This window comes from Pteropus alecto, unplaced genomic scaffold, assembly GCF_000325575.1.
Source record: "Pteropus alecto unplaced genomic scaffold, ASM32557v1 scaffold257, whole genome shotgun sequence".
Lineage (NCBI taxonomy): Eukaryota > Metazoa > Chordata > Mammalia > Chiroptera > Pteropodidae > Pteropus > Pteropus alecto.
In genome coordinates this window covers 64,431-90,595 of record NW_006439715.1, presented here as the reverse complement: position 1 = coordinate 90,595, position 26,165 = coordinate 64,431, and the positions used below count along the sequence as shown (strand labels likewise).

Sequence of the window (26,165 nt, the reverse complement as noted above, 5' to 3'; positions counted from 1 at the left end):
TCTCCTGTGCCCATCAGGGAGCGAGCAGGATTAATACAGGTTCCCTACAGCCCTAGACAGCATTTATTGCAAGTGTGCGTACTTCAGGGTCCTCATGATGTGTGCACCTGGGTCTACAGACCATATTGCCACTTAGGGGTGCCTATTTTTGAGGGGACCTTTAGGAGGTTGTATTTGAGGGTTATGAGGTGGAATTTAGGAGTCTTTGGGGAGGACTACCTATGTAAGTAATATTCATTCAATATGTATCACTAACACTACTCAATTTTTATGGAGGAGTAATGAGGCCCCCAGAAGTTGAATGTCTGCTCACTGATCACACAGTTGGGAACTAGTAGGCAGGTATGATTATCATGAGGGCCCAAGACCTCTTTTGGTCACTTATAAGTTGAGACCTCTTTTGGTCACTCTGTTTCTCTGACAAGGAGACAACTAATAAGTTATGTCAGAAAATGAGAGTGAGGACCTCCACCACAAAACTCCAGAGTTGTCAGAATCAGCTGTCACAAAACTCTGGCATTGACAAAATTTTGCAGAGGCCAGGAAAGTGTTTATTTAAATAACCAAAAACAAATAAACATATAAACAAAAAAGACATGCCTCAATCATGGTAACAGCCCCCTGCTTTGTAGATGTTAACTTATCCTAATCTAATCCACCTTTTTTCTGCTTTGTGGTAGCCTTTAAAAATAACATCTGGTATTCTTTTCACAAACTCATGCCAAAGATTTCATACATCTGAGATGTTCCTTGGAAGATCCCACATGTAAAAATGCCTGTAGTTGTCTGGATTTGGAGCTCCCTCAGTACAAAGGATCTTGTCCCTGGGGATTTGCCAAAATAATTCCAGTATCAGAAGTAAAGTTTGAAGAAATATTGGCAAGAAACATCCCAAATTTGATTACAATGATCTACATATCCAACCAGCTAAAAAAAAAACCTAAACACAATAAATTCAAAGAGATTTATACTAAGACACATTGTAATCCACCCATTCAAAGCCCAAGACAAAAGGAGAATCTTGAAAGCAGAGATTCTCAATGAGATTTACATCTGATTTCTCGTGAGAAACCATGCAGAGCAGAGGGCAGTGGGTTGGCTTACTCCAAGTCCTGAAAGAAAATAACTGCTGACCAAGAATTTTATATTAGGTAGAAGTGTTTTAGAAAATGAAGACAAAATTGGGACAAACCCAGATTTAAAAACAAACAAACAAATAAACAAACAAACAAACAAAATATCTGAGAGAATCTATTGCTAATATATCTGCCCTAGCAGAAGGCAGAATTCCTAGATGGAGTCCCTCAGACTAAAACAAAACAATATTTGACAGCACCTCAAATCCATAGACTGAAAGAGCATCAGAAAATGTAATTCTGTACATAAATACCAAACACAGTTTAAAAGTGTTCATTGTCTCAATCATGCTAGAGTCAATACTAGCCACCACATATGTCCACATTCAAATCTCCAGAATCCGTGGATTTTTTTTTTTTTTTTTTGTATAGCAAAAGAAACTGTGCAGACATAATTAAATTCAGAGCTTTGAGCTGAGGGAATGAATACTGGAATTGCCTGCATGAGTCTGATATGCAAGAAGAGTCAAAGTCAGAGGTGAAAGTATGTTAACAGAAGCAGAGAATATGTATTTGAAAACAGAGGAAGGGGCCACTGGCCAAGAGATACATATGGCCCCAAAGCAGGAAAGGCTAAGGACATATCTAAAAACGTGAGAGTCTCCCGATGAAGCCACTCCTGCCAATATCTTGCAACACTTGACTTCAGCCCAGTAAAATGGGGTTTGGACTTCTGACATCCAGTACTGTGAGAGAATAATTCAGCCATTATTTCAGCCATTACATTTCTGGAAATGTATTGCAGCAACATTAGGAAACTAATGAGGTAACTTCCCTCCCTACCACCTCAGTGTCTGAATTGAAAGACAACTGCATAGAGAAACCATTGTAAATCTGTGCTAGTTGGAACACAGTATATAAAGATGGAATTGTGATAATATCACAAAAAAAAGAGGGAATAAAATATACAGAAGCAGAATGTTATCTACCATTAAAATTAAGCTCATATTAATCTGAACTAGATTGCTATACATTAAAATGTCTATTTGAATATCGAGAACCACTGAGAAAATGCCTGTACAATATATACAAAAAGAAAGAACATTGTAATTTAAAAGGTAGACTTTTAACTAGAAGATGTCCAATTAAAAGATGATTGGCAGAGCAGATTTTTTTTAAAAAACGTGACAAAACTGCATGCTATTGACAAAAGACAAATAGATTTCAAGTAAAATATGTAAAATACATATGTTTTCCTATGCAATTAGTATTCAAAAGATTGTTGCTATGGCTATACTAATAGCAGACAAAAGAGATTTTAAATAAAATAATAAAATAAATAAAATAAAATAAAATAAAATAAAATAATAAAATAAAATAAAACAGAAATCAAAAAGACCTTACAGAGTGATAAATAAGTCAACTAGTCAAAAGAAATAAGATTTTTAAATATCTGTTCATTTAACAACACAGTTCCAAATACCTGAATGAAAAAAATGATAATATTTGAGGAAAAGATAGTTCAAAAACATAGCCTATAACATGTGGAAAAACAAAAGGTTTCTGAGGAACCATAATACCTGAACAACATTATAAATCACTTAGATCCAACAGACATATAGAAAACACTGCTGCCATCAAGAACTGAAGAGATATCCCTTCGAAGCAAAAGAGGAACACACTCAAGAATGGACTTCATAATAGGCTGTAAAACAGGTTCTGAAATTGAATAGTTATTTTCTATGACCACAAGGGAGTGAGGAAGGAAATGGTGGAAATTTGAAAATATGTGAAAACTGACACATGCTCACAAAATTGGTTTGATTATATTGTGGCAGTGTGACCCTGCCTGGCCATTTCCTGGTTGAATGAGTTTGTTCCTGACTACCCTCCCCCACCTCAAGGTATCTCTAAGTAACATTCATTTATTCATAGCTTGTCAACTAATTAATGTTATTCTTTATATGTATAGTTCTATAGGATTGACAAGACTATAAAACTGCCTGTTATGTTACAATCTGCGCTCAGTCTTTGTAAGATAATTAGCAGAGCCAGTGCCAGCATCAATAAATGCTGCCTCCTCCTTATAGCCTCTGTGTCCCATCTCTCCATTCATGAATCCACAATATTTCATCTTTCACAAATAATTGTAGAACCCTTTAAACAACAATGAGGACTTACAGTACCTCAAGGGAAATTTATAGCTGTGAATGCCTACGTACAAAGAAAGAAAGATTTCAAGTCTCTAAGGCTAAGCTTTCATCTTGATAAACTAGAATACAAACCTAAATCCAAAGTAAAGAGGAAGAGTAAAACAATAAAAATTAGTGCATGAATGAATCAGGATAGAAAAAGAAGAGAAAAAAGCAACAAAAAACAAAACTTGGTTATTTGAAAAGAATAATAAATTTCCAAGACTTAGCTAGACTGAACAAGGGAAAGGGAGAGAAGATTCAGTTACTAAAGCTGCAAAGAATGAGATAACACTACCAACCTTATAAAAGTAAGGATGATAAGAGAGTGCTATGGGCAATTACATGCCAAGAGATTTCATAGATAAAATAGTCAAACAGCGGAAAAACAAAAGCGACAGAAATTAACTTACAACAGTAGAAAACCAGAATAGGCCCATAGCAAATAAGGGGATTGAGTTTGTAATGAAACTTTCCACCAAGAAAAGCCTGAAACCAGCTGGTTTCTATGGGGCTCTCCAGGAAATGCTCTCCTGAAGATGTCAACAGCAATATGCAAAAGACTTAGGGTGTGCCACATGAGAGCAAGCAGTTGATGCGAATTTTTATCATTATTAAACAGAAATGCATCGGGGAATTACAGTGTACCTAAAGCTTCGTTATACGGTGCTGCCTCTGTTGACCTGTTGGTGTCTTTCCTATTTCACAGGCCTTGATAGCATTAGCATTCTGCTTCGCAGTATTCCTCTCAGTGTTTCAACGCCTCCTTTAGAAGTAACAGCCTCAAAGGGATTTTCTCAAGTGCGTGGAAATGTCCTCACCCACAACTAATTTCATGTTAATATAAAATATATGTTACTCTATCAATATTTCCTTACTACCTGCATTTAATGTGTGCTATTTACTGCGCCCAAGGCAGTGTGCAAACTTTTAATTTTATTTTACTTCCATGTAACTAGGATTTCAGATTTCATAACTCATACTGAAATGAGTTATGAGATGGAAGCTGTGCTCTGAGGGGTATGGCAGAGGAATCCGAGGCAGCGGTGGCCCATGAAGCAGCCAGGTCAGGAGTGAGGAATGGAAATCAGGCAGCCCTGGTGGCAGAGTGGAAATTTCACCGCCTGAAACCAGGTGCTGTTAAGGAACGATGAGCAGTTCCTGCCTGTGGCTCCATCCACCTCTAAGGCCAGTCATTTCTGTCCTGCACTCCTGAGCTCCTGGGCACCCTTGAAGCCTTTCAAAGTCATCATCATCTTCAGTTCAAAAAACCCTCAGCTTCTGCTAATGGGCCTCTGTAGGCCCCAGCCAGCATTGCTGGACAGAGACCAAGCCCAACTTCAGGATCAAGCCACTCCCTTCACAGTCAGTCTTTAGGCCTAAACTACCTGAGCTCAGACTCCTGATTCTGTCCCACCAGAGCAGCCCTTGTGCCAAGCACATTATCTTTTCCTTTCTTCCCTTTAAAATGGTGCTACTAGTTCTTAAGTTTTTGTTTCCCACAGAGTTGTCACTAACCACAAGCGTAGCCCACCACATTTGCACCATCTCTGACCCTCATGTGTCCAGCTTCCCACCATCCAAGAAGCTGTGTGTGTCTGGGCCGGATTCAAAACCAAGTTCTCCCTGTGCCTCTGCCTATTCTGTGATGTTCAAAGGGCCCTCAGGCCCTGGCAGCGTGAGTGTCTTTCCCCTGGAGACGCCTAGGCGAGGTGGTAGGCTGGGGGGCAGGAAAATGTCTCGGTCACCTGCCTGAGCTCCATTTCTGCTGTCCCCCTGAAACTGTTTCTTTTATGCCTCCATTCTTAGGGAATGCCAAAAAAGGGCAGTGAAGCAGACCTACACGAAGGTCTCTACTCCCGTCAGCTGTGAGTATGCCTAAGCCTTGGGATGTGAGGTGGGACAGGGCATGGCGAGTTATAGGGTTGGTTGGGGTGAGCCTTGATTCAGGGTCTCCTGTAACATATCAGGTATGTGCTGGGCCATGAGGCAGTGAAACATCTCCAGACATCCACTTCACCTCTTTTCTGCCTCTTGTAGTTCTACCTGCAGGAGAAGGACATTCTTAAAAATAGGGCTGATACATCACAGCCCCACCTTGCTGAGCTCAACAGCTATGTGTCTGTCAGCACCTCTATGGGCACCCTCGTTGAGGACTTACTTAGTGGTTTCCAGGTACCTCGGAGCATTACCCTGACTCCTGATTTTCTCAGGTCCCATTACTGGCTTGTTTGTTTAGAATTCATTTACTGGGCTAGCCTTGTGTGTCAGGTTTTGTCCTGGGAGGCTTAGGGGCAAGGACCTGGACTTGTCCTTGTGGGAACACACACCATTTCAGAAGAAGTGGCTAGACAGAGAGGCTATAAACCCTGAACGCTGAAAGCCAAACTACCTTGGTCTGTGAGAGCTCTTCTGGTTGTATGACAGTGAACTTAGTTTTTTCTATCGGTAAAACAGGAACAATAGCAAAACCGATGAGAGTGTCTATGCGTGTTAAAGTTAAACACTTAGAATAACAGTTGGCATGTGGAAAGCTTCATATAGGTATTTCTTAAATAACTGGATGGGAAGGAGGAGCTGTAGGTGCCAATGTGCTGCCCTGGGTTTCCCAGAGGGTCAGGGTACTGGAACTTGTGATGTCGGAGTGGGAAATTATCCTGGTGAATGAGGAAGTAATTCAGACATCCCTACGCATTGGGGCTACGCGTGTGGTGTGTTTATTTTTTTATTTAAATTGGGGGTGGTGGTTTTGTTTATCAGCTTCCTGTATACAGTGGTTAGATGTATATATAATTCACTGGGAAGGTAATTCCACAAATTGGTAGCCCCAGCACTATACGCAACCATTACAGTATTACTGACTTCACTGTTTGTGCTGTAATCCACATCCTCATGTCTTTTGTGACTACTAGTTTGTACTTTTTCATCCCTTCAACTTTTATACCCAGCCTTGCCACCTGACAATCACTGGTTTGTTCCCTGTACTGTGATTAAGTTTTTTGTTGTGTTTATTCTTTGCTTTGGTTTCAGAATCCATACTCTCTTCCTGGTACCTCTACCTTTCTTGTCATAGTCTGAGGATTCCTCTTCTTCAGTGAGTCTCTCACTCACTGAGAGTGATGCATGTAATATTTTAATATAGTATTTATAGAAGAGAACTGAACCAGCAGAACTTGAGTCTTGACACCTCACTCACCCCAGCGTGCCTTTCTCCTTCGTTTGCTTCCACCCCACCCAACCCCAACATTTGGCCCTGTGTACAAGCTCTCTTCTCTTTATAGGTGGTAGTCCTTAGCAGCACACCCTTGGAGGAACAACTGCAGGTGGGTGCGTTCTGTCACAGCCATGGAATCAAGCTGGTGGTGGCAGATACACGGGGACTGTTTGGGTGAGTGCCATCTTCTCCCTTCCCTTCCAACCCCTGACAGGCCCCAACCCAGAAGGCCTGGCTCCCACTGCCCTCATGCGCACCCCAACCGGCTAGGTTTTTGATTCTGCGTGTTCAGCTCTCCCCCAGGGGGCATGAACAGTGCCTGGTTGCCAGAAGTGATGGGCTGCTTGCCTAGCCAGAATTCAGTGCATGTTAGAGGGCACTTGGAAAACCTGTTTGCATGGGTCTCAGGCAGCGGTACTGTTGTCTCCCTCGATAGGCAGTTGTTCTGTGACTTTGGCAAAGAAATGATCCTCACAGATTCCAATGGGGAGCAGCCTCTCAGCGCTATGATTTCTATGGTTACCAAGGTAAGGAGATTGTCCCCAGGGGTCCTGTCAGGGAAGTGGGCAGTAGTAGTCATTCCGGTCCTCTCCTGCTGCCCTGAGCCTATCTCTGAGGCTCACTTCTCTTCCAACCAGGACAGCCCTGGTGTCGTCACCTGCCTGGATGAGGTCCGGCATGGATTCGAGAGCGGTGACTTTGTCTCCTTCACAGAAGTCCAGGGCATGAACGAACTCAACGGCACCGGCCCCATGCAGATCAACGTTCTGGGTAAGCCGGGGCTGAGGGCAAGGACAAGTTGCTTAGAGCAAATGAGAAGTGACTCTAGCTTGTGCGCTCACCCAGAGGCCAAGAGGTGACTGCGTATCGGTAGTCTGAATTGTGCCAGAGGCCAAGTGCAGCGGCCTCTCTGAAATGTGAGCGAGGACTTAGGAGGACTGTGTTCATGGGACCTTACGAAAGAGGTTTGTGTTGAACCAGTGGCCGAAGAGGTTTATACCGCTGGCGTTTGATTTGATTTCCATTTTGGTGTCTTGCTTGTATTTCATTGTTAAGTGCTTGCTTTAGAAATGTGGCATACAACTTCCAGTATACTTAGCATGGTCTCAAAGTAATCCTTTTCACTGTACACGTGAAAAAGGGCCTCACAACACAATGTCCAGGTTGTGGTTCATCATTTGCTATTGTTCATATATGTTGTCGTGGGTCTGAAACTTGTCAATACATTGGTTTTGTCTCGGTATTCAACTTTCTAAAGCGATTTGAAGACGAAAGAAGAAAATTTATTTTTACCCACATGTCACCATTTCCAGTGTACTACTTTGTAGATCCAGGTTTACATCTGGTATCATTTTCCTTCTACAAGAGGGATGTCACCTTTCAAGGCGACGAAAGGGACCAACCAGACCCCGTGAACGAAGGCCTGGGCCTGGCTCTCTGTCAGAGGCCCCTACCTCACAGCCCCCCCTGGGACTGTAGCCTCGTCTGTGTATGTAGCGGGGGTCCCTGGACTGGGCCTTTCTGTTCCAACATCCGACCCTCCCTTGGCCTTGAGGCAAGGCCTTCAGCACCTGCTTCTCAGCACGTCTTTCTTTCTCGATGACCTTGGAGACATCTCTAGAGGAAGCATTTGTACTCAGTGCCTCACCTTCTGTGTCCACCTTACTGCCATCCCCCGGAAACCACTGTAGTTCCAACGTGTGCTAGAGACCCGCTCCCAGCGTCTGCTTTTGGAGAGTCCTCTGTTTGTCATGGTGCCAGTGTCATTGTCACGGGACCCCCAGTTATCTTCCCTCAGAAGTCACCGTGGGGCCAGGTACCAGGCGGGACTTGTTTGGACAGGGATTCCCACCTCACACATGGTTCCCCAGCCCCACATCCTCTCCCACCAGCGTCTGCCCTTGTACACCCTCTCATATTTTACTCCTAAACGCCCGTACCGGTGACTCTCCTTCCCAGCCTCACCTTGGTCTCTAAGTCTGCATTCAAGTGCGAACTGACAAGGTTCCTTAGCTCTGTGCCATTCTTCACAGCCTGCCCTCGGAGCCTTTCCAAGTCTCCATCATCTTCAGCTCAGAAAGCCGTCAGCTTGTGCTACTCGGCTTCTGTGGGCCCCAGCCGGCGTTGCTGGTCAGAGGCCCAGCCCGACTTCCGCATTTAGCCACTGTCTTCACGGTCAGTCTTTAGGCCTAAACTGCCCGAGCTCAGACTCCTGATGGTGCGCCCTCAGAAGCAGCCCTAGTGGCCAGCACATTTTTCCCTTTCTTCCTTTCCAAATGGTGCTACTAGTTGTAAGTATTTGTTTTCCCCAGAGCTGCCACCAAGCAAAAGAGAAGCCTACCACATCTGGACCATCTCTGACCTCTCAGATGTCCAGCTTGCCACCATACAAGGAGCTGTGTGTGTCTGGGCTGGATTCAAAACCAAGTTCTCCCTGTGCCTCTGCCTATTCTGTGATGTTCAAAGGGCCCTCAGGCCCTGGCAGCGTGAGTGTCTTTCCCCTGGAGACCGCCAGTCGAGGTGGTAGGCTGGGGGGCAGGAAAATGTCTCGGTCACCTGCCTGAGCTCCATTTCTGCTGTCCCCCTGAAACTGTTTCTTTTATGCCTCCATTCTTAGGGAATGCCAAAAAAGGGCAGTGAAGCAGACCTAGACGAAGGTCTCTACTCCCGTCAGCTGTAAGTATGCCTAAGCCTTGGGATGGGACGTGGGCCAAGGCATAGGGTTGGTTGGGCTGAACCTTGACTCAGGGTCTCCTGTAATGTGTCAGGTATGTGCTGGGCCATGAGGCAATGAAGCATCTCCAGACATCCAGTGTGCTGGTGTCAGGCCTCCGGGGCCTAGGTGTGGAGATCGCCAAGAATATCATCCTTGCCGGGGTCAAAGCTGTCACCCTGCATGACCAGGGCACTGCCCAGTGGTCTGATCTCTCCTCCCAGGTACCTCTTTGTGACTCTGTCCCCCTGCACGGGGCACCAGCCCCACTGGATTCTGCATCGACTTCACTTCTTTCCTGCCTGTACCCTCTTGTAGTTCTACCTGCGGGAGGAGGACATCGGTAAAAACCGGGCGGAGGTATCACAGCCCCACCTTGCTGAGCTCAACAGCTATGTGTCTGTCAGAGCCTATACTGGCGCCCTCGTTGAGGACTTCCTTAGTGGTTTCCAGGTACCTCGGAGCATCACCCTGCCTCCTGATTTTCTCAGGTCCCATTACTGGCTTGTTTGTTTAGAATTCGTTTACTGGGCTAGCCTTGTGTGTCAGGTTTTGTCCTGGGAGGCTGAGGGGGCAAGGACCTGGACTTGTCCTTGTGGGAACACACACCATTTCAGGAGAGAAGACGTGGCTAGACAGAGTGGTTACAAACCCTGAACGCCGAAAGCCAAACTGCCTTGGTCTGTGAGAGCTCTTCTGGTTGTATGACAGTGAAGTTAGTTTTTCTATCGGTAAAACAGGAACAATAGCAAAACCGATGAGAGTGTCTATGAGTGTTAAAGTTAAACACTTAGAATAACAGTTGGCATGTGGAAAGCTTCATATAGGTATTTCTTAAATAACTGGATGGGAAGGAGGAGCTGTAGGTGCCGATGTGCTGCCCTGGGTTTTCCCAGCGGGTCAGGGTACTGGAACTTGTGATGTCGGAGTGGGAAATTATCCTGGTGAATGAGGAAGTAAACTCAGACATCCCTACGCATTGGGGCTACGCGTGTGGTGTGCTTATTTTTTTATTTAAAGTGGGGGTGGCGTTTTTTGCTTATTAGCTTCCAGTACACAGGGCAGTACTTAGACATTTATATAATTGATGAGGTAATTCCTCCAATCAGTACCCCCAGCACCATGCACAGCTGTTACACTATTCCAGGCTACCCTGCCTTTGCCGTACTCCACATCCCCGTGACTGTTTCAGGACTACTAATTTGTACTTCTTCACCGCTTCACCTTTCACCCCCAGCCCTGCAACCGCCCTCTCTTCTGAAAGTCGCCGATTTGTTCCCCGTACCTGTGAGTCTGTTTTTTGTTGTGTTTGTCCATTTCTTTGGTTCTTAGCGTGCACTTATAAGTGAGATTGTATGGTATCACGGTTTCTCTGTCTGACTTACTTCACTCAGTGTGACATCCTCCAGGTCCACGTGTGTCATTGCAAATGGAGGCAAGTGAATGTGGGTTTGGCGGGCAAACCTAGACTTGGAGCAGAAGCAGAGTGTGACTTACTTTTCTTTGTCTCCTAGAGTTTAGGCAGGAAAGGATGAGTGTTATTCCGAGAAGTTAGGTAGTTGGTCTCCAAACTCTGTCCTCTTGGTACCTCTGTACCTTTCTTGTCATAGTCCGAGGATGCCTCCTTTTCACTGGGTCTCTCACTCACCTAGTATGACACATATAGATACTTTACAAATAGTGTTTCTAAAAAGGGGCTGAAGCAGCAGAACTTGAGTCTTGACACCTCACTCACCCCAGCGTGCCTTTCTCCTTCGTTTGCTTCCACCCCACCCAACCCCAACATTTGGCCCTGTGTACAAGCTCTCTTCTCTTTATAGGTGGTAGTCCTTAGCAGCACACCCTTGGAGGAACAACTGCAGGTGGGTGCGTTCTGTCACAGCCATGGAATCAAGCTGGTGGTGGCAGATACACGGGGACTGTATGGGTGAGTGCCATCTTCTCCCTTCCCTTCCAACCCCTGACAAGCCAAGGCCCAAACCTCCAGGGGCACTCACTACCCTCAAGCTCACCCCAGCCAATTAGGTTTTTGATTGTGGCATATTCAGCTCTCACCAGGGAGCATGAGCAGCACATGGTTGACAGCAGTGATGTTCTGAGTTTGCTTGGCAATGATTCAGTGCATCTTGGAGGGCACGTGGTATACCTGGGTGCATGGGTCTCAGGCATCAATTCTGTTGTCTCTCTCTGGAGCAATTGTTCTGTGATTTGGCAAGAAAATAGCCTCTCAGTGCTATGGTTTCTATGGTTACCAAGGACCTGTCAGGGAAGTGGGCAGTAGTAGTCATTCCTGACCTCTCCTGCTGCCCTGAGCCTATCTCTGAGGCTCACTTCTCTTCCAATCAGGACAGCCCTGGTGTCGTCACCTGCCTGGATGAGGCCCGGCACGGGTTTGAGAGTGGTGACTTCGTCTCCTTCACAGAAGTCCAGGACATGAACGAACTCAACGGCACTGGCCCCATGCAGATCAACGTTCTGGGTAAGCCGGGGCTGAGGGCAAGGACAAGTTGCTTAGAGCAAATGAGAGGTGACTCTAGCTTGTGCGCTCACCCAGAGGCCAAGAGGTGACTGCATATCGGTAGTCTGAATTGTGCCAGAGGCCAAGTGCAGCGGCCTCTCTGAAATGTGAGCGAGGACTTAGGAGGACTGTGTTCATGGGACCTTACGAAAGAGGTTTGTGTTGAACCAGTGGCCGAAGAGGTTTATACCGCTGGCGTTTGATTTGATTTCCATTTTGGTGTCTTGCTTGTATTTCATTGTTAAGTGCTTGCTTTAGAAATGTGGCATACAACTTCCAGTGTACTTAGCATGGTCTCAAAGTAATCCTTTCTCACTGTACACGTGTAAAAGGGCCTCACAACACAATGTCCAAGTTGTGGTTCACCATTTGCTATTGTTCATAATTGTTGTGGGTCTGAAACTTGTCAATACATTGGTTTTGTCTCGGTATTCAACTTTCTAAAGCGATTTAAAGAAGAAAGAAGAAAATTTATTTTTACCCACATGTCACCATTTCCAGTGTACTACTTCTCTGTAGATCCAGGTTTACATCTGTTATCATTTTCCTTCTACAAGAGGGATGCCCTTTAACATTTGTCATAGTGTGGGCTTTTCTGGTGATGAGTCATTGAGCTTTACAGTTTAAGCTTGAAATTCTCTTTATTTTGCGGCTATGTTGAAAGATATTTTTTGTGGGGCTGTACAGTTCCAGATTGACATGTTTTTCATCGCTTTAAAGATGTTGCTCGCATTATTGTCCACGAGAAGCCTGCTGCCCTTCTGGTCCTTGTTCCTCTGTAGGTAGCATGCTGCTTTTCCCTTGTTGTTAAGCAATGTGATTGTGGTGTATTTTAGTGTAGTTTTCTCCATGTTTGTTTTTCTACATGTTGTTTACTGAATTTATGTTGTCCGTGAGTTTATGGTTTTATCATATTTGAAGTTAGTGGTCACATTTTTCTTCAAAATAATACTTTCTCACTCCCTCCGGCCCAATCTTCTCTTTCCAGAAAGCCATTACGTATTATTAAGCCACTGAGTTTTACTTTTTGACTTTTTATTATAATACTGGATATTTTCTTTTACTGCGTCCAATTTGCTCATCTTTTGGTGTGTTAATTTGTTAATCCATCCATTGTATAAATTTAGTAGAGCAATAACATTAAAAGTGCTGTTTGAAATATTTCATGTGACACAAAAATTTCTAGAAAATCATTACTAAAATGAAGGAGATACTTGGAAGATTTTAAACACACAAATTACGGGTGAAAACTGCACATAGCCAACCAAGTTGTGGGACCAAAACAAGTTTTGGAATCAATAAGAGCCCCCGAATTTACAAATTTCTTGACAACTTAAGGCACAGACTGATGGTCTAGTAATTTTTTAAATTTATTTTATTCTTTTTTAAAGGCCAGTGTTTTTTGGTTTTGGGGATTTTTTTGTATTATATATACATAATTTTTTAAAGATTTTCTTTATTTATATTTCTCTCTCTCCATCTTCCCTCTCTTCTGGTAACCACTACTCCATGGTCTATGCACATGATTCTCTGTTTGTCTTGTTCATTTGTTGTTTTTAGGTTTGTATACCACATATGTGATATCATGTGATTTTCAGCCTTTTCTGTCTGTATTATTTCACATAGTATGATTATTGCAAGGTCCATCTATGTTGTCTCAAATGACAGTATTTCATCTCTTCTTATGGCTGAGTCATATTCCATTGTCTATATGTACCACAGCTTCTTTAGCCAATCATCTATCATAGGACACTTTGGTTGCTTCCATATCCTGGCCACTGTGAATAATGCTCCTATGAATATCAGTGTGTCAATATCTTTTCTGATAGGAGTTTTCAAGTCTTTGCGATAAATATCCAGTATAGGGATTCCTGGATTATACAGTGGATTAATTGTTAGTTGTTTGAGGAACGTCCATACTGTTTTCCATAGTGGCTGTACCAATTTTCAGTCCCACCAGCAGTATATGAGAGTTCCTATTTCTCCAGATCCTATTCAGCATTTATTACTTGTACTGTTGCTTATAGCCATTCTAACAGGTGAGAGATGGTATCTCATCGTGGTTTTGAATTGCATTTCCCTAATAACTAGTGATATACATCTTTTCATTTATTTTTTGGACACATTTATTTGTATATCCTCTAAGGAGAAGTGTCTGTTCAGGTCCTCTGTCCATTGGATTGTTTTTTTATTTGTTTGTTTGTTTTTTGTTATTGAGTCATATGAGTTCTCTGTATATTTTGGACAGGAGCCCCTTATTGGAAGTGTTGCTTGCAAATATATTTTCCCATTCAGATGGTTGTCTCTTTACCTTGTTTATGGTTTCTTTTGCTGAGCAGAATCTTTTTAGTTTGATGTAGTCCCTTTCATTTATTTTTGCTTTTCTTTCACTTGCCTTTGAGGACAAATTCATAAAATCCTCTTTACGTCCAAGGTCCTTGACTTTCATCTTATGTGTTCTTCTATGCATTTTATTGTTTAGGTTTTATATTCAGGTCCTTAATCCATTTTGATTTCATTTGGGTGAGTGTTGATAAACAACAGTCTAGTTTTATTCTTTTGCAGGTGGCTTTCCAGTTTTCCCAGCACCATTTATTGAAGAGGCTTTCCTTTCTCCACTGTATTTTTTTTTTTTTGTCAAAAATTATTTGCCCATGTAAATGTGGATTTACTTCTAGACTCTCAAATCTGTTCCACTGCTTTCTGTGTCTGTGTTTCTGCCAATACCATGCGATTTTAATTACTGTCGCTTTGAGGTATAATTTCAAGTCAGGCAGAGTGATGCCACCAGCCTCTTTCTTTTTTTCTCAGGATTGCTTTGGGAATTCAGTGTCTTTTGTGCTTCCATACAAATCTGATGATCTTTCTGTTGTATTTCTTTAAAAAATACTGGTTAGATTTTTATGGGGGTTGTAATAAATATGTATACTATTTCAGGTAATAGGTCATTTTAACTATGTTGATTCTTCCAATCCAAGAACACAGAATATATTACTATTTCTTTGTATTTTCTTCATTTTTTTTTTTAATAGGGTCTTACGGTTTTCATTATATAGGTCCTTCACTTATTTCATTAGATTTATTTCTAGGTATTTTATTCTTTTTATTGCAATTGAAAAAGGAATTATTTTTCCCACTTCTTTTTCTGATACTTCATTATTAGAGTATAGGAACACTATGCATTTTTGAACATTGATTTTGTATCCAGAAATGACTGTATTTGCTTCTTGTTTCTAGTGGTGTTCCTGTGGAATCTTTAGGGTTTTCTATATAGAGAATCATGTCATCCACAAATAGTGACAATTTGACTTCTTTCTTTCCTATTTGGATGACTTTTATACTTTATATATTTCTCTTGCATAATTGCACTCTCTAGGACCTCCGAAGTTATATTGAATAACAGTGGTGATAATGTACAGACTTGCCTTGTTTCTGATCTTAGAAGGAAGATTTTTAGTTCTCACCATTAAGTAAAATGTTGGCTGAGTGCTTGTCATATATGGCCATTTTTATGTTAAGTTACTTTCCTATTATACACATTTAGTTAAGTGTTTTGATCATAAATAGATGCTGTATCTTGATGAAGGCTTTTTCTGCATCTATTAATATGATCATATGATTCTTATTTTTAATTTGTTTATGGGGTGTATCATATTAATCGATTTGCATATGTTGAACTATCCCTATGCCTCTGTGATGAAGGCCCCTTGGTCGTGGTGTATAATCTTTTTTAATATGTTGCTGTATTCAGTTTACTAGTATCTTATTTAGGACTTTTGCATCTGTGTTCATGAGAGATATTGGTCTGTAGTTTTATATTTTTACCAGGTTTTGGTGAAAAAACCTGTAATATTGTAATATTGGTCTCATTAGATGAGTTGGGAAATATTGCCTCCTCTTTGATTTTTTGGAAGAGTTTGAGGAGAATAGGTATTAAATATTCTTTGAATGTTTGGTAGAATTCACTGGTGAAGGCATCTAGTCCTGGACTTTTACTTTTTGGTAGGTTTTTGATGATTGTTTAAATTTCCATAAGCTAATTGGACTATTTAGATTTTCCATTTCTTCTTGATGCAGTCTAGGAAGGTTGTATTTTTCTAAGTTCTGATCCATTTCTTCTAGATTGTTGAATTTGGTGTTATATATTTTTTCATAGTATTCTCGTATCTTTTGTATTTCTGCAGTGTCTCGTAATTTCTCCTCTTTCATCCCTGATATTGTTTCCTTTCTCTTTTCTTTTTTAGTGAGTGTGCCAGGGGTTTGTCAATTTTGTCAAGCTTTTCCAAGAACAAGCTCTTTGTTGCATTTATTTTTTCTATTTTTTTGTTTGTTTGTTTTAAATTTCATTTATTTCTGCTCTAATTTTGATGATTTCTGTCCTTTTGTTGACTTTAGGCTTCATTTCTTCTTCCTTTTCTAGTTTTTTAAGATGAAGTGTTAGGTTGTTTATTTCAGATTGTTCTTATTTTTGGAGGTAGACCTGTGATAATATAAGCTTTCCTCTTATGACTGATTTTTCCATGTCCCAAAAGTTTTGATATGTTGTATTATCATTATCATTCATTTATATGTATTTCTTGATATCTCTTTTTATTCTCTGAGCCAGTTTTTCTTCAGTGGTAAGTCGTTTAATCTATTTGTGGTTCTTCCTGCTTTCTTTTTACAGCTGATCTCTAGTTTCAAAGCATTATGATCAGATAACATGGTAGTATGATTTCAACTCTCTTATATTTGTTGAGGCTATCTCTGTATCCCAGTATTTGGTGAATCCTTGAGAATGTTCCATGTACCCTAAGGAAGAATTTATAAGCAGCTGTTTTGGGATGGAAGGTTCTGTAAATGTCAATTATGTCCAATTGGTCTAATGTATCATTTCAGGATGTTATTTCCTTATAGATTTTCTGCTTGGATGATATGTCTATATCTGACAGTGGGGTATTTAGCTTCCCTACTATGAAAGTGTTTTTGTCTGTTTCTGCCTTTAGTTCTGTTAGTAATTGCTTTAATATTTTAGGCCTCCCTGATTGGGAGAATAGATATTAATAAGTGTGATCTCTTCTTGGTGACTGATTTCCTTTATCATTATAAAGTGTTTCTCAGTATCTTTCTTTACCTTCTTTATTTTGAAGTCTATTTCATCCAATATTAGTACTTCTACTCCAATTTTCTATGAAAGTCATCTGATTGAAATATTTTCCACTCTTTCTCTTTGAGTCCATTTTTGTCTTTGGAGCTGAGATGTGCCTCCTGGAGGCAGCATATGGTTGGGTTTTGTTTTTTTATCTATTCTGCAACTCTGTGCCCTTTTATTGGTGAGTACAGTCCATTTACATTTAGGGCAATTATTGAAATATGAGATCTTCTTATAACCATTTTATTTTTGCTTTCTGGTAGCTTGGTGTTTCCATTGCTTCTTTGTTCTTATGTTTCTGTTTTCTTTATTTTGGTTGGGTTTTGCGGGTTTTCCCTCTGATCATTCTTGTTTTATGTTACATACTTCCTTTCTAAATCTGGCCTGTGGTTACCATTACAAATATGAAAAGGATAGTGGCAGATATACAGTTGTCCCTTTTCTTCTGCACATGCCTTATCTCCATTCCACTTTGTGAATTTAAATATTTGAATCTTCCCCTTTTCAGTCATTCTTGTATCAATTTGTCCTTCTATCTGCTAAAAGTTCATTACTATCTTGTTAAAGCAATTTTTTTTCTTATTTTAAGCTTAGAATGCCCTGTTCTTAGTAAGGATTGTACTCCTCTGCTTTTATCAGCCTGCTAGTCACCTTACTCCTAATTATGATTTTGTTTGTTTGTTTGTTTTAGGTGGGCATTAATGGAAGTGTGTTCTGCTTTTTGTTTGTTTGTTTGTTTGTTTATTTGTTTTTGTTTTATGTTACTTTAATATTTCTGAGATTCGTTGTAGAGAATTTCTTGAATTACCATTAGAACTCTTTAGGTCTTGCTTTTGTATTTCCTGGTGTGGTACGTTAGCCTAGGGGACTTATTGGGTCTGCAGTAGATCTGGGGCAGAAGGAATAGAGGTTTCTGATGTATTAACAGGGCTTAGAGCCAACGTCTCCAACATCTGAGTTGGGGGAGAACAGCTTTTACATTGCTGTTTTGGTGGTGCTGTTGATTTGGAGGGGGTGGGCAGGGCAGGACGGTTGGTGAATGGACTGACAGATACACATCTGTCCTATTCATTCTCGTAGATCCCTTCTGAACAGTACCGCCAGCTTCTCTGACTACACCATGGAGGCATCGTCAGTCAGGTCAGAGTACCTAAGAAGATCAGTTTTGTTAGAATGTGTGGGGGATGGGCTGTAGGGTTGCAGACACATGTAGGTCTTTCTCTTCTCAGAGCCTGATATCTCTCCCTAATAAATCCTTGCCAGCCTCGCTGGCAGAGCCAGATTTTGTGGTAACAGATTTTGCCAAGTCCTCTCGCCCTGCCCTGCTGCACATTGGCTTCCAGGCCCTGTACCAGTTCTGTGCTCAGCACAGCCATCCCCTTGTCCCCACAATGAGGTTCATGGGTGGGAAAGCCATCCTGAGTCCCAGGTCCACAGCCAACCATTCTTTTCTGTCTACTTTCTCACCCATTTCTCCCTGTCCCCATAGTTTCCTGACTAATTCCCTTTTGATCCTTTCTGTCCTACCAGAAGTATGCACCAGAACTGGCACAGACTGTGAATGCCTAAGCCCTGCCAACAGTACAGCAGGGCGACTTGGATGAAGAGCTCATTCGGAAACTGGCACATGTGGCTGCTGGGGACCTGGAACCTATGAACGCTTTCATTGGGGGCCTGGCTGCCCAAGAGGTCATGAAGGTTGGTGTGGGTGGAGAATGAAAGGGCTAGAAATGGTCCAGGTGGCTTCCTATCTTGTCTTCAGGGTTTAATTAACTGGAGACCACATGCCCTTTCTGTCCCCTGCCCAGGCCTGCTCTAGGAAGTTCATGCAGTGGCTGTACTTTGATGCCCTTGAGTGTATCCCCAAGGACAAATAGGCCCTCATAGAAGACAAGTGTCTCCCGGTATGTGGGTGGGACCCATGGGGAAATGGTTATTGCAAGTCTGTGTAAAACAGCTCTTCTCTGACCCTCTTTCTTTCACGTGACTCAGTGCCAGAACCATTACGATGAACAGGTGGCTGTATTTGGCTCAGACCTTCAAGAGAAGTTAGGCAGGCAGAATTACCTCTTGGTGAGTGACCACGTTGGATACCAGCTACCTTCATCTCTAATACCCTCTCATCACCTCATCTGGAATCTCCTCCCATCTCATGAGGAAGAATCTTGTTTCTTACATCCTTGTCTCATCTTCTTTTCTATTTTCTTCATACCAAGAACAAGCCTGATGTGTCCCTTTATCCTCCCCTCTGGTGGCCTCCTTTATTCTGCCCTCTACAGCCTCCTTCTTTAGGTGACCCTCAGTTTTTTATGGCCCTGGGACCTCACTGTGGAGTATTAGACTCATACCCTCTTGCTGTCTCTACAGGGGGATTGAGGGGATAAAGGACTTAACTCTGTGGCTTCGCTACACTCAGTCTCACTAACCAGCCTCTGTCTCTCTCCTTGTGCTCCTCCTAGGTGGGTGCAGGGGCCGTTGGCTGTGAGCTGCTCAAGAACTTTGCCATGATAGGTCTAGGCTGTGGGAAGAGGGGGGCAGTCACTATTACAGACATGGACATTATTGACAAGTCCAACCTGAACCGACAGTTTTTGTTCCGGCCTCGGGATGTCACGGTGAGTGGGGCAGGCATGGTGAGGCGTGAGCTGCTTCTCCCACTTCTGTCTCATCTTTTTTGTGTTATCGATCTTCATAAATCCTTTCCTTTGCTGTTCTCCCATATAAGTCTTGCTTTCAGTGCATATTTTGTTGTGTACTGAATACATATTTTGACTTCATTTGTCATTGTTCACCTCCCTCATCCTTTTGTTGTCCTTTCACTGTTTTAGTCATTGCTGATGTGGGCCTAGGAACTATGGAAGCATGGTCGCTTATAGAGGGATCTTATCTGGGAAGGACTTGTCAAGTTCTGTGTCCTTTTTGCCTACTCCGAGTCCGTCCTTTGTCTCCTTTTATCATGTAATTAAGAGGCACTTCTCTATAGACATTTGGAACACATAAAGTAGCAGAAGAATAGTTCCTGCCCGTGACTAGTGGGAAGACACAGAGTAAATGAGAGGTTCTCAGAATGTGAACCTCTGAGGTCGTCTTAGGGTCCATGACGCACTTTCATGAAGTCCAGAAGATCACAGTCCTTTTAAGAAAAATACTAAGACATTATTGGTGTGTTTCGTTTTGAGGTTATCAGGTCAAAGTGGGATTGTTCACTTTACTCTAACTCAATGACACAGAGTTTGGCCAATGACCAGTTCACGATGCTGCCAAGGATCTGTGCACTACAGATCATTTCAGAATGCAAAATAAAGAGTATGAATTCCAGATTCTACCCTGCAGCTAAGCTTTAAAACACTATCACTTGTTTAGCTTTGATCTGTTTTTTTTAAATGTCCACATTTATTTGGAAGCAGTGTTAAAATATTTTTCTGTGAGATGGAATATCCCTTTATGCTGCAACAGAAGACAGATCAGATTAATCGCAGTAGCAGCGAGGAGAGTCCAGCAGTCCTAAGAGATTGTATGACTTAAAACACATTTGCAGAAATGTTAACACAATTTGACTATTGTTACTTAAATTTTGTATGGGACAATGTTTCTTGTGTAATGGAATATTTCTACTTTCAACTAGACTAATATTTTTAGGTTTTCTGTTTAAATTTCTAATACAGGCAATATTGATAGCTGAATCGCATGTACCAGAAGCTATTTTTAAGACCATTAGGTCATAGAATTTTTGCATTGGACAGTAAATAGAGTAGCAAAGTATACGGTTAACATTGGAAAGTTAAAAAGTGCTATAAATAGCAACAGTGGAAAATGAAGAGTAGAAAGTGGGGTGGAGGGCAGTTTGCAGTGTAGTGAAGGAAGTCCTCATTGGAAAGGTGACATTTCCACAAAAGCTTGCGATGATGTAGGAGAATAGGAAGATAGAGAAGAATGTACCAGGCAGAGTTAGTGGCCTGAATAAAACCATGAGATGGGAATGTGAGTTGGTTATAGTTGAGGCACAGAGAGATCCGATGGAGGAGACCATGGTAGGAGGTGAAGTGGGAGAAGTAGCAGGGGCCCGTTTATTTCACTGTAAGCGAAAGCGGTAGCCAGTGGAGGTTTTTGAGCAGAAGAGGAAGGGACCTTACTTGGGCTTTCACAGGGTCTATTTGTTCTTGTACTAGAATCTTGGTTTCATCTGTGTGAATGTACCCTAACTCTGGGTGATGTTAAGTTAAAAAAAAAAAAAGTTGCGTAGACAACAGAACAAATATCTGACTCACTCTCTTGTTTGTGTTGTTGTTTCCTTTTCTACTCACCCCCTGCCTCATTTGTCACATTTTCAGCATATCTCTTCTCCTAAACTAGGGACTTCCTGAAGTTAGAGCCTAGGTCTTGCCCATCATCATATAAATCAGTCCTCAGGACAGCTTTGCACAGGTTTGTTGGGTGACTATGTTAATAACAGCTCTGTTCCTTTGTGTGTGTCCAGAAATCGAAGTCTGATACAGCTGAAACATAACACAACACTCCAGGAATAAGGTACCTACATTTTAAGAGTAAGTTTTGCACACATATATGCATGTGTAACTGCTACAGAGGTCAAGGTGATAGGTTTTTAAATTGAGGTGGTGGGGGCTTGGGAAGTTAGTGGAGCCACATTTGAGAGGCAGCTTTTCTCTCTTCTGCTTGCCATAGTAGGCATGTTTTTTGTTTTTTGTTTGCTTTATTTGTCAGTGGTCTTTCTCATACTTTTAGAAATCCATTTTGCCTCTCATACCCCATGTAATCTATTTACTCTGTCTGCAGTGGGCTCTTGATGACTTTGAAGCCCTCCTTAAGCAGCCAGCACAAAATGTCAACCAGTATCTCTCTCTGTCCATATGTTCCCTCAGCCTTTCTCCTACCAGCCAGCCAAGGCATGCTGTAACTACTGTAACCCTTCGTACCTGGCACACTTTGTGAATGACTAAATGAATGCTTGAGCCTCATGCTATTCAGTGGTGGTGGGGGTAGGAGGGAGATTCAGCACTGGTGTTCCATGGAGTTAGGCATACTCCAGGAGCCTCTGTGCAATCCACCTCTGATCTCGGATAGAGACTTCACATTTATGGAGCAGACAGTGTGGCTGGCAGGCACCCAACCCCTGGAGGTGCTGGAGGCCGTGCAGCGCAGCCTGGTGCTGCAGCGACCACACACCTGGGCCGACTGTGTGACCTGGGCTTGCCACCACTGGCACACCCAGTACTCCAGCAACATCCAGCAGCTGCTGCACAACTTTCCTCCTGACCAGGTATCACATACTTGCTGGGTCCATTTGTCAGAATACGTGGCCTGTAAATAGGGAGCTTGCTACAGGTTGCTGACATGGCTCACTCCCGTTAATCCAGCCATGGCGAGCATACCAAGGTGTGGAGCTCTAATGAAATCATTAAGCCAGTGCTTTGTGTCATTGACTGCCCCTTCCACCCACTGCATGCATTTTGTCTCCACCAAGAGACTTGGTTTCTGTTTTCCTTACCTGCAGTAAGACCTCTTTTCCCCCTCCAGTTGCAACTATGACCAACGTTCCCAGCAATGAGCTTCTGTGGGAAGGAGACAGTGACCAGGTAGTCATTAGAGAGGTTCTCCCTCCCTCTCCCTGCTGTCCTGTCTCGTGCTCTGTAAGTCCTCCTCTACGCTGGATCTTCTCTCTGTATAGATCCTTTTCCTCCCCTTCATATCCTCTCTCCTCCTCACCCTATCTTCCTCATTTTGTTTTCCAACTTCGTACTCATGTGCTCTCTGTATCTGGCTGTCTCCTCTTCCAGTGTTTTCCCATCTCATTCACCATTCCTGGATTGATCTCCAGCATTCTTTCCCTTGGTCCCCCTCTTCAGATTTTCTCCTGTTTATCCCTTTTCTTATTTCTCTTTTCTTCTCTGTCTGCATTTCCTCCAGTGCCTCTTCATGTATCTTCTTCCCTGTATCTCCCTCCCATTTTTCCCTGTATGTTCCTTTGTGTCTCTCCATCTCCATCTTTTTCATTTGTCTTCAAGGTCTCCTACATTTATATCTCCATCTACATGCCTTTGAAAACTTTTTGTTAAGAAAACACATAGGATTTACTGTATTAATCAGTTGTGTGTGTACTGCTCAAGAATTTTAAACACATTGGCATTGTTGTGCAACAGAGCTCTAGAACTTTCTGGTAAATCTGAAACTTATCCATGAAACAATAACCCCATACCCCTCACCCAGGCCTTGGCAGCCACCATTCTGCTTTCTATCTCTCCAATTTTGATTCTTGTAGACATGTCATGTAAAAGAGGATCATGTGGTACTTGTCTTTCTGACTTTCCCTAAGCATAGTGCCCTCTAGGTCTGTCCATGTTGTTTTAAGTAACAGGATTATTTTCCCTTTTTAAAGCTCTTTAACATACCATAAAATGGGTGGAGCACATTTTCTTTATTCATTCATCTGTCAGTGGACACTGGGTTGCTTTCACCTCTTAAGTATTGTGACTAGTGCTGCTGTCTACATCACACTTTGTGAATGTCTTCATTTTAGTTCCCCAGGGTCTGCAGATGCTTCTCTCTTCAAATCTCCACACCTGCTTACTTCTGTCTTTACTAGAGTGTTTCCTGCTCTACCTTTTTTCCTCCCCACTATGCTTTTGCACAGTGTCTCTTTTTTTCAATCCTTTATCTGCCTGAACAACTCTGGCCACCCTGGGCTCCTGTTTTTTGGCCTCAGTCCCTGACCTGGGGTGAGACCTAAATGACTGACATGACTATCCCTTCTTGCAGATGATACCCACCTACAGAAGCTCAAAGTAATGTTGCCCAGCCCAGAGATGCTCCCTGGGTTCAAGATGTACCCCAACAACTTTGAGAAGGGTACCCCTTGGCAGAGTAGGATGCACTGGGGTGTATCCTAGGATTGTGTGGGGATTATAGGCCTGCCACATTGCTCAGTGATCACCTTGGTGGTCTAGGGGAGAATTTGCCTGTTCTGTCAGGTATCCAAGGTATAAAACATTTGAGTCTCCAATAGGCAAGAACCCATTTTACCCTGTAACCCTGTCTCCCCTATCCTTGTTTCATTTACATTCACAATAGGATGATGACAGCAACTTCCACATGGATTTAATTGTGGCTGCATCTAGTCTCCGGGCAGAAAACTTTAACATTCCCCTTGCACACCGATATAAGGTCATGATTGTCCAGACGTCATCTTTCAGTCCTTTCCAGGCTTGATTCTTCCAGCATTTGGCCTCTTCTGTAGTCCCTAAACGTCTCTATTGGCTACTCGGTCACTTTCTGTCTCACAGAGCAAGCTAGTTGCAGGCAAGATCACCCCAGCCATTGCCACAACCTCAGCAGTTTTAATTGGCCTTGTGTATCTGGAGCTCTACAAGGTGGTACAGGAACATCAACAGATTGAGTCCTATAAGAACAGCTTCATCAACCTCGTCCTGCCCTTCCTCAAATTCTCTGAGCCCTTTGCCATGCCTCATCACCAGGTGGGGGCCTGCTTGTATGCACACTGTTGGTCTTATCCATCAGTGACTGAGGTTGTGCCCTTGTTTTATGTGTGTGTATACGCTGTAATCTTGGCCATGCCAGGTGAGGCTTTGTACAGTTGGATTACCTATCCCTTAGGTATACTGTTTATTAATTCATCAGAAATATTTTGGTACATAGACAAAGTAGGAGTGTGACAAGCATGTATTGGAACTAATGTGAAAAGAGCCAGCAAACTTAGAGGGTATTGAGTGGGAAGGGAAAGGGTATGGGAGGTGAGTAAAGAAATTAACAGATTCTCTGCAGTGTGGGGCCTTGTCTGTCCCATACTGCAGTGTTAGTCAATTACTCATGGTGAAGTAGGGCCATAAGAGGAATAACGTTTGAACAGAAGAGAGTTGTGATTGATTTTACTTCATAGGTCAAGTGGACTGATAGGGGCAAAACATCTGAGATGGCCTCTGTTATGCTCCCTTGGGCTTTATTCCACAGTACAATAACCAAGATTGGACACTGTGGGATCGCTTTGAGGTACAGGGGCTTCAGCCTAATGGTGAAGAGATGACCCTCAGACAGTTTCTCAACTACTTTAAGGCAAGGCTCCATTTTTACTCACTACCCCGCTGCTGTGAGGGTGGAGTATGCAGGTGACTAGTACTCTTCAAGTGACACTATTGTCCCTCCTCCTTCGCATCATCTCCAGAGAGAACACAAATTAGAGATCACCATGGTGTCCGAAGGAGTGTCCATGCTATACTCCTTTTTCATGCCAGCCACCAGACTCAAGGAACGCTTGGATCAGCCGTGAGTTGTTCACTGGGCAGGCTGAGGGAGGCCCTGTGTGGTGGGGTGGGAGTCTCAACTTCTAGCTACGCCACTCTTGTTCACTTTCCCCTCCCTTCTTTTAGCCATGTGTCCTTTCTTGCCTGCTTTCTATCTCCCTGACCCTCTTCTCTCTCATCCCAGAATTACAGAAATTCTGAGCTGTGTGTCCAGCATGTACAGGCGCTGGTACTTGAGATGTGCTGCAACAATCTTGGGTTAGGACATCTTTTATGGTAGTTGGTGGGGGAGATTTATTGTAGATTTCCTCTCTTTTATATGGTTGAGATGGAGTGAGCCCTCAGAGCACCTCATTGGTACTGACTGGAACAATCCATACTGGTAGATAGAGATTACGTTTCCAGGAGAGGCTGAAACTAATTAGAGATGGGGTCCAAAATCTAGGTTTAGTTTCAGGGCTATTAGCATGTGTGGCACCTTTTGGGGACCTGTATTTTTTAATTTTCTTTCTCTCTCTCTCTCTTTAACTTGACTTAGAAGATACTTGCCTGTGGGGAAAGTTACTGAAGTCCATCTCTATGAGGAACAAAACAGCCTCAGATGCTACTTCAAAGTTTGTAGTCTGGACCATAGATAGAAAAGGCCCTCAACTGGGCTTTCTGAGTTTCTGAAGATGTAGTGCATAAAAATGGAATGACAAGATAGACTGTAGAGGAACACTTCTTGGGAGATAGAGTTTGAATTGTCAACATTATCAGAGTGAGTAGTGGGCAGGTCTTACCAGGAGATGAAGCATTGGCCCAGGCAGCCTTGTCAACATCTACCCTGATGAAAACCATCTGCTTTAGCAGAACTAAGCTAAAGATCCTGCACACTATTCATCTCCTGTCTTCTGGCATTCTCCAGTCAGTAATTGCTCAGCCAGCACGTGGAATGCAGTCATCCCCCTCAGACCTCTCCAGGAACACCTACAAGAAAACAGCTCTAATCAGAGGGTTAGAGTCAGCAGCAGGAGAAGCATCCTGACCCACACAGCTGAATGACAAA

The 26,165-nt window shown here is 42.7% G+C and overlaps 1 protein-coding gene across 1 annotated transcript; it reads left to right on the top strand.

The window, feature by feature from the left end:
* Positions 1-4,290: 4,290 nt before the first annotated feature.
* LOC102878163 (ubiquitin-like modifier-activating enzyme 1) lies at positions 4,291-26,144 on the top strand. Its single transcript, XM_025050229.1, is given in 24 exon segments — positions 4,291-4,402; positions 4,774-4,946; positions 9,100-9,158; positions 9,251-9,419; positions 9,514-9,648; positions 11,016-11,122; positions 11,361-11,456; positions 11,547-11,674; positions 17,971-18,011; positions 18,074-18,215; positions 18,218-18,240; positions 18,375-18,542; positions 18,653-18,748; positions 18,837-18,917; positions 19,304-19,459; positions 20,301-20,358; positions 23,619-23,705; positions 23,929-24,023; positions 24,143-24,334; positions 24,828-24,929; positions 25,039-25,139; positions 25,302-25,327; positions 25,330-25,375; positions 25,877-26,144. Coding segments are annotated over 24 exon segments (2,661 nt in total).
* Positions 26,145-26,165: the final 21 nt, after the last annotated feature.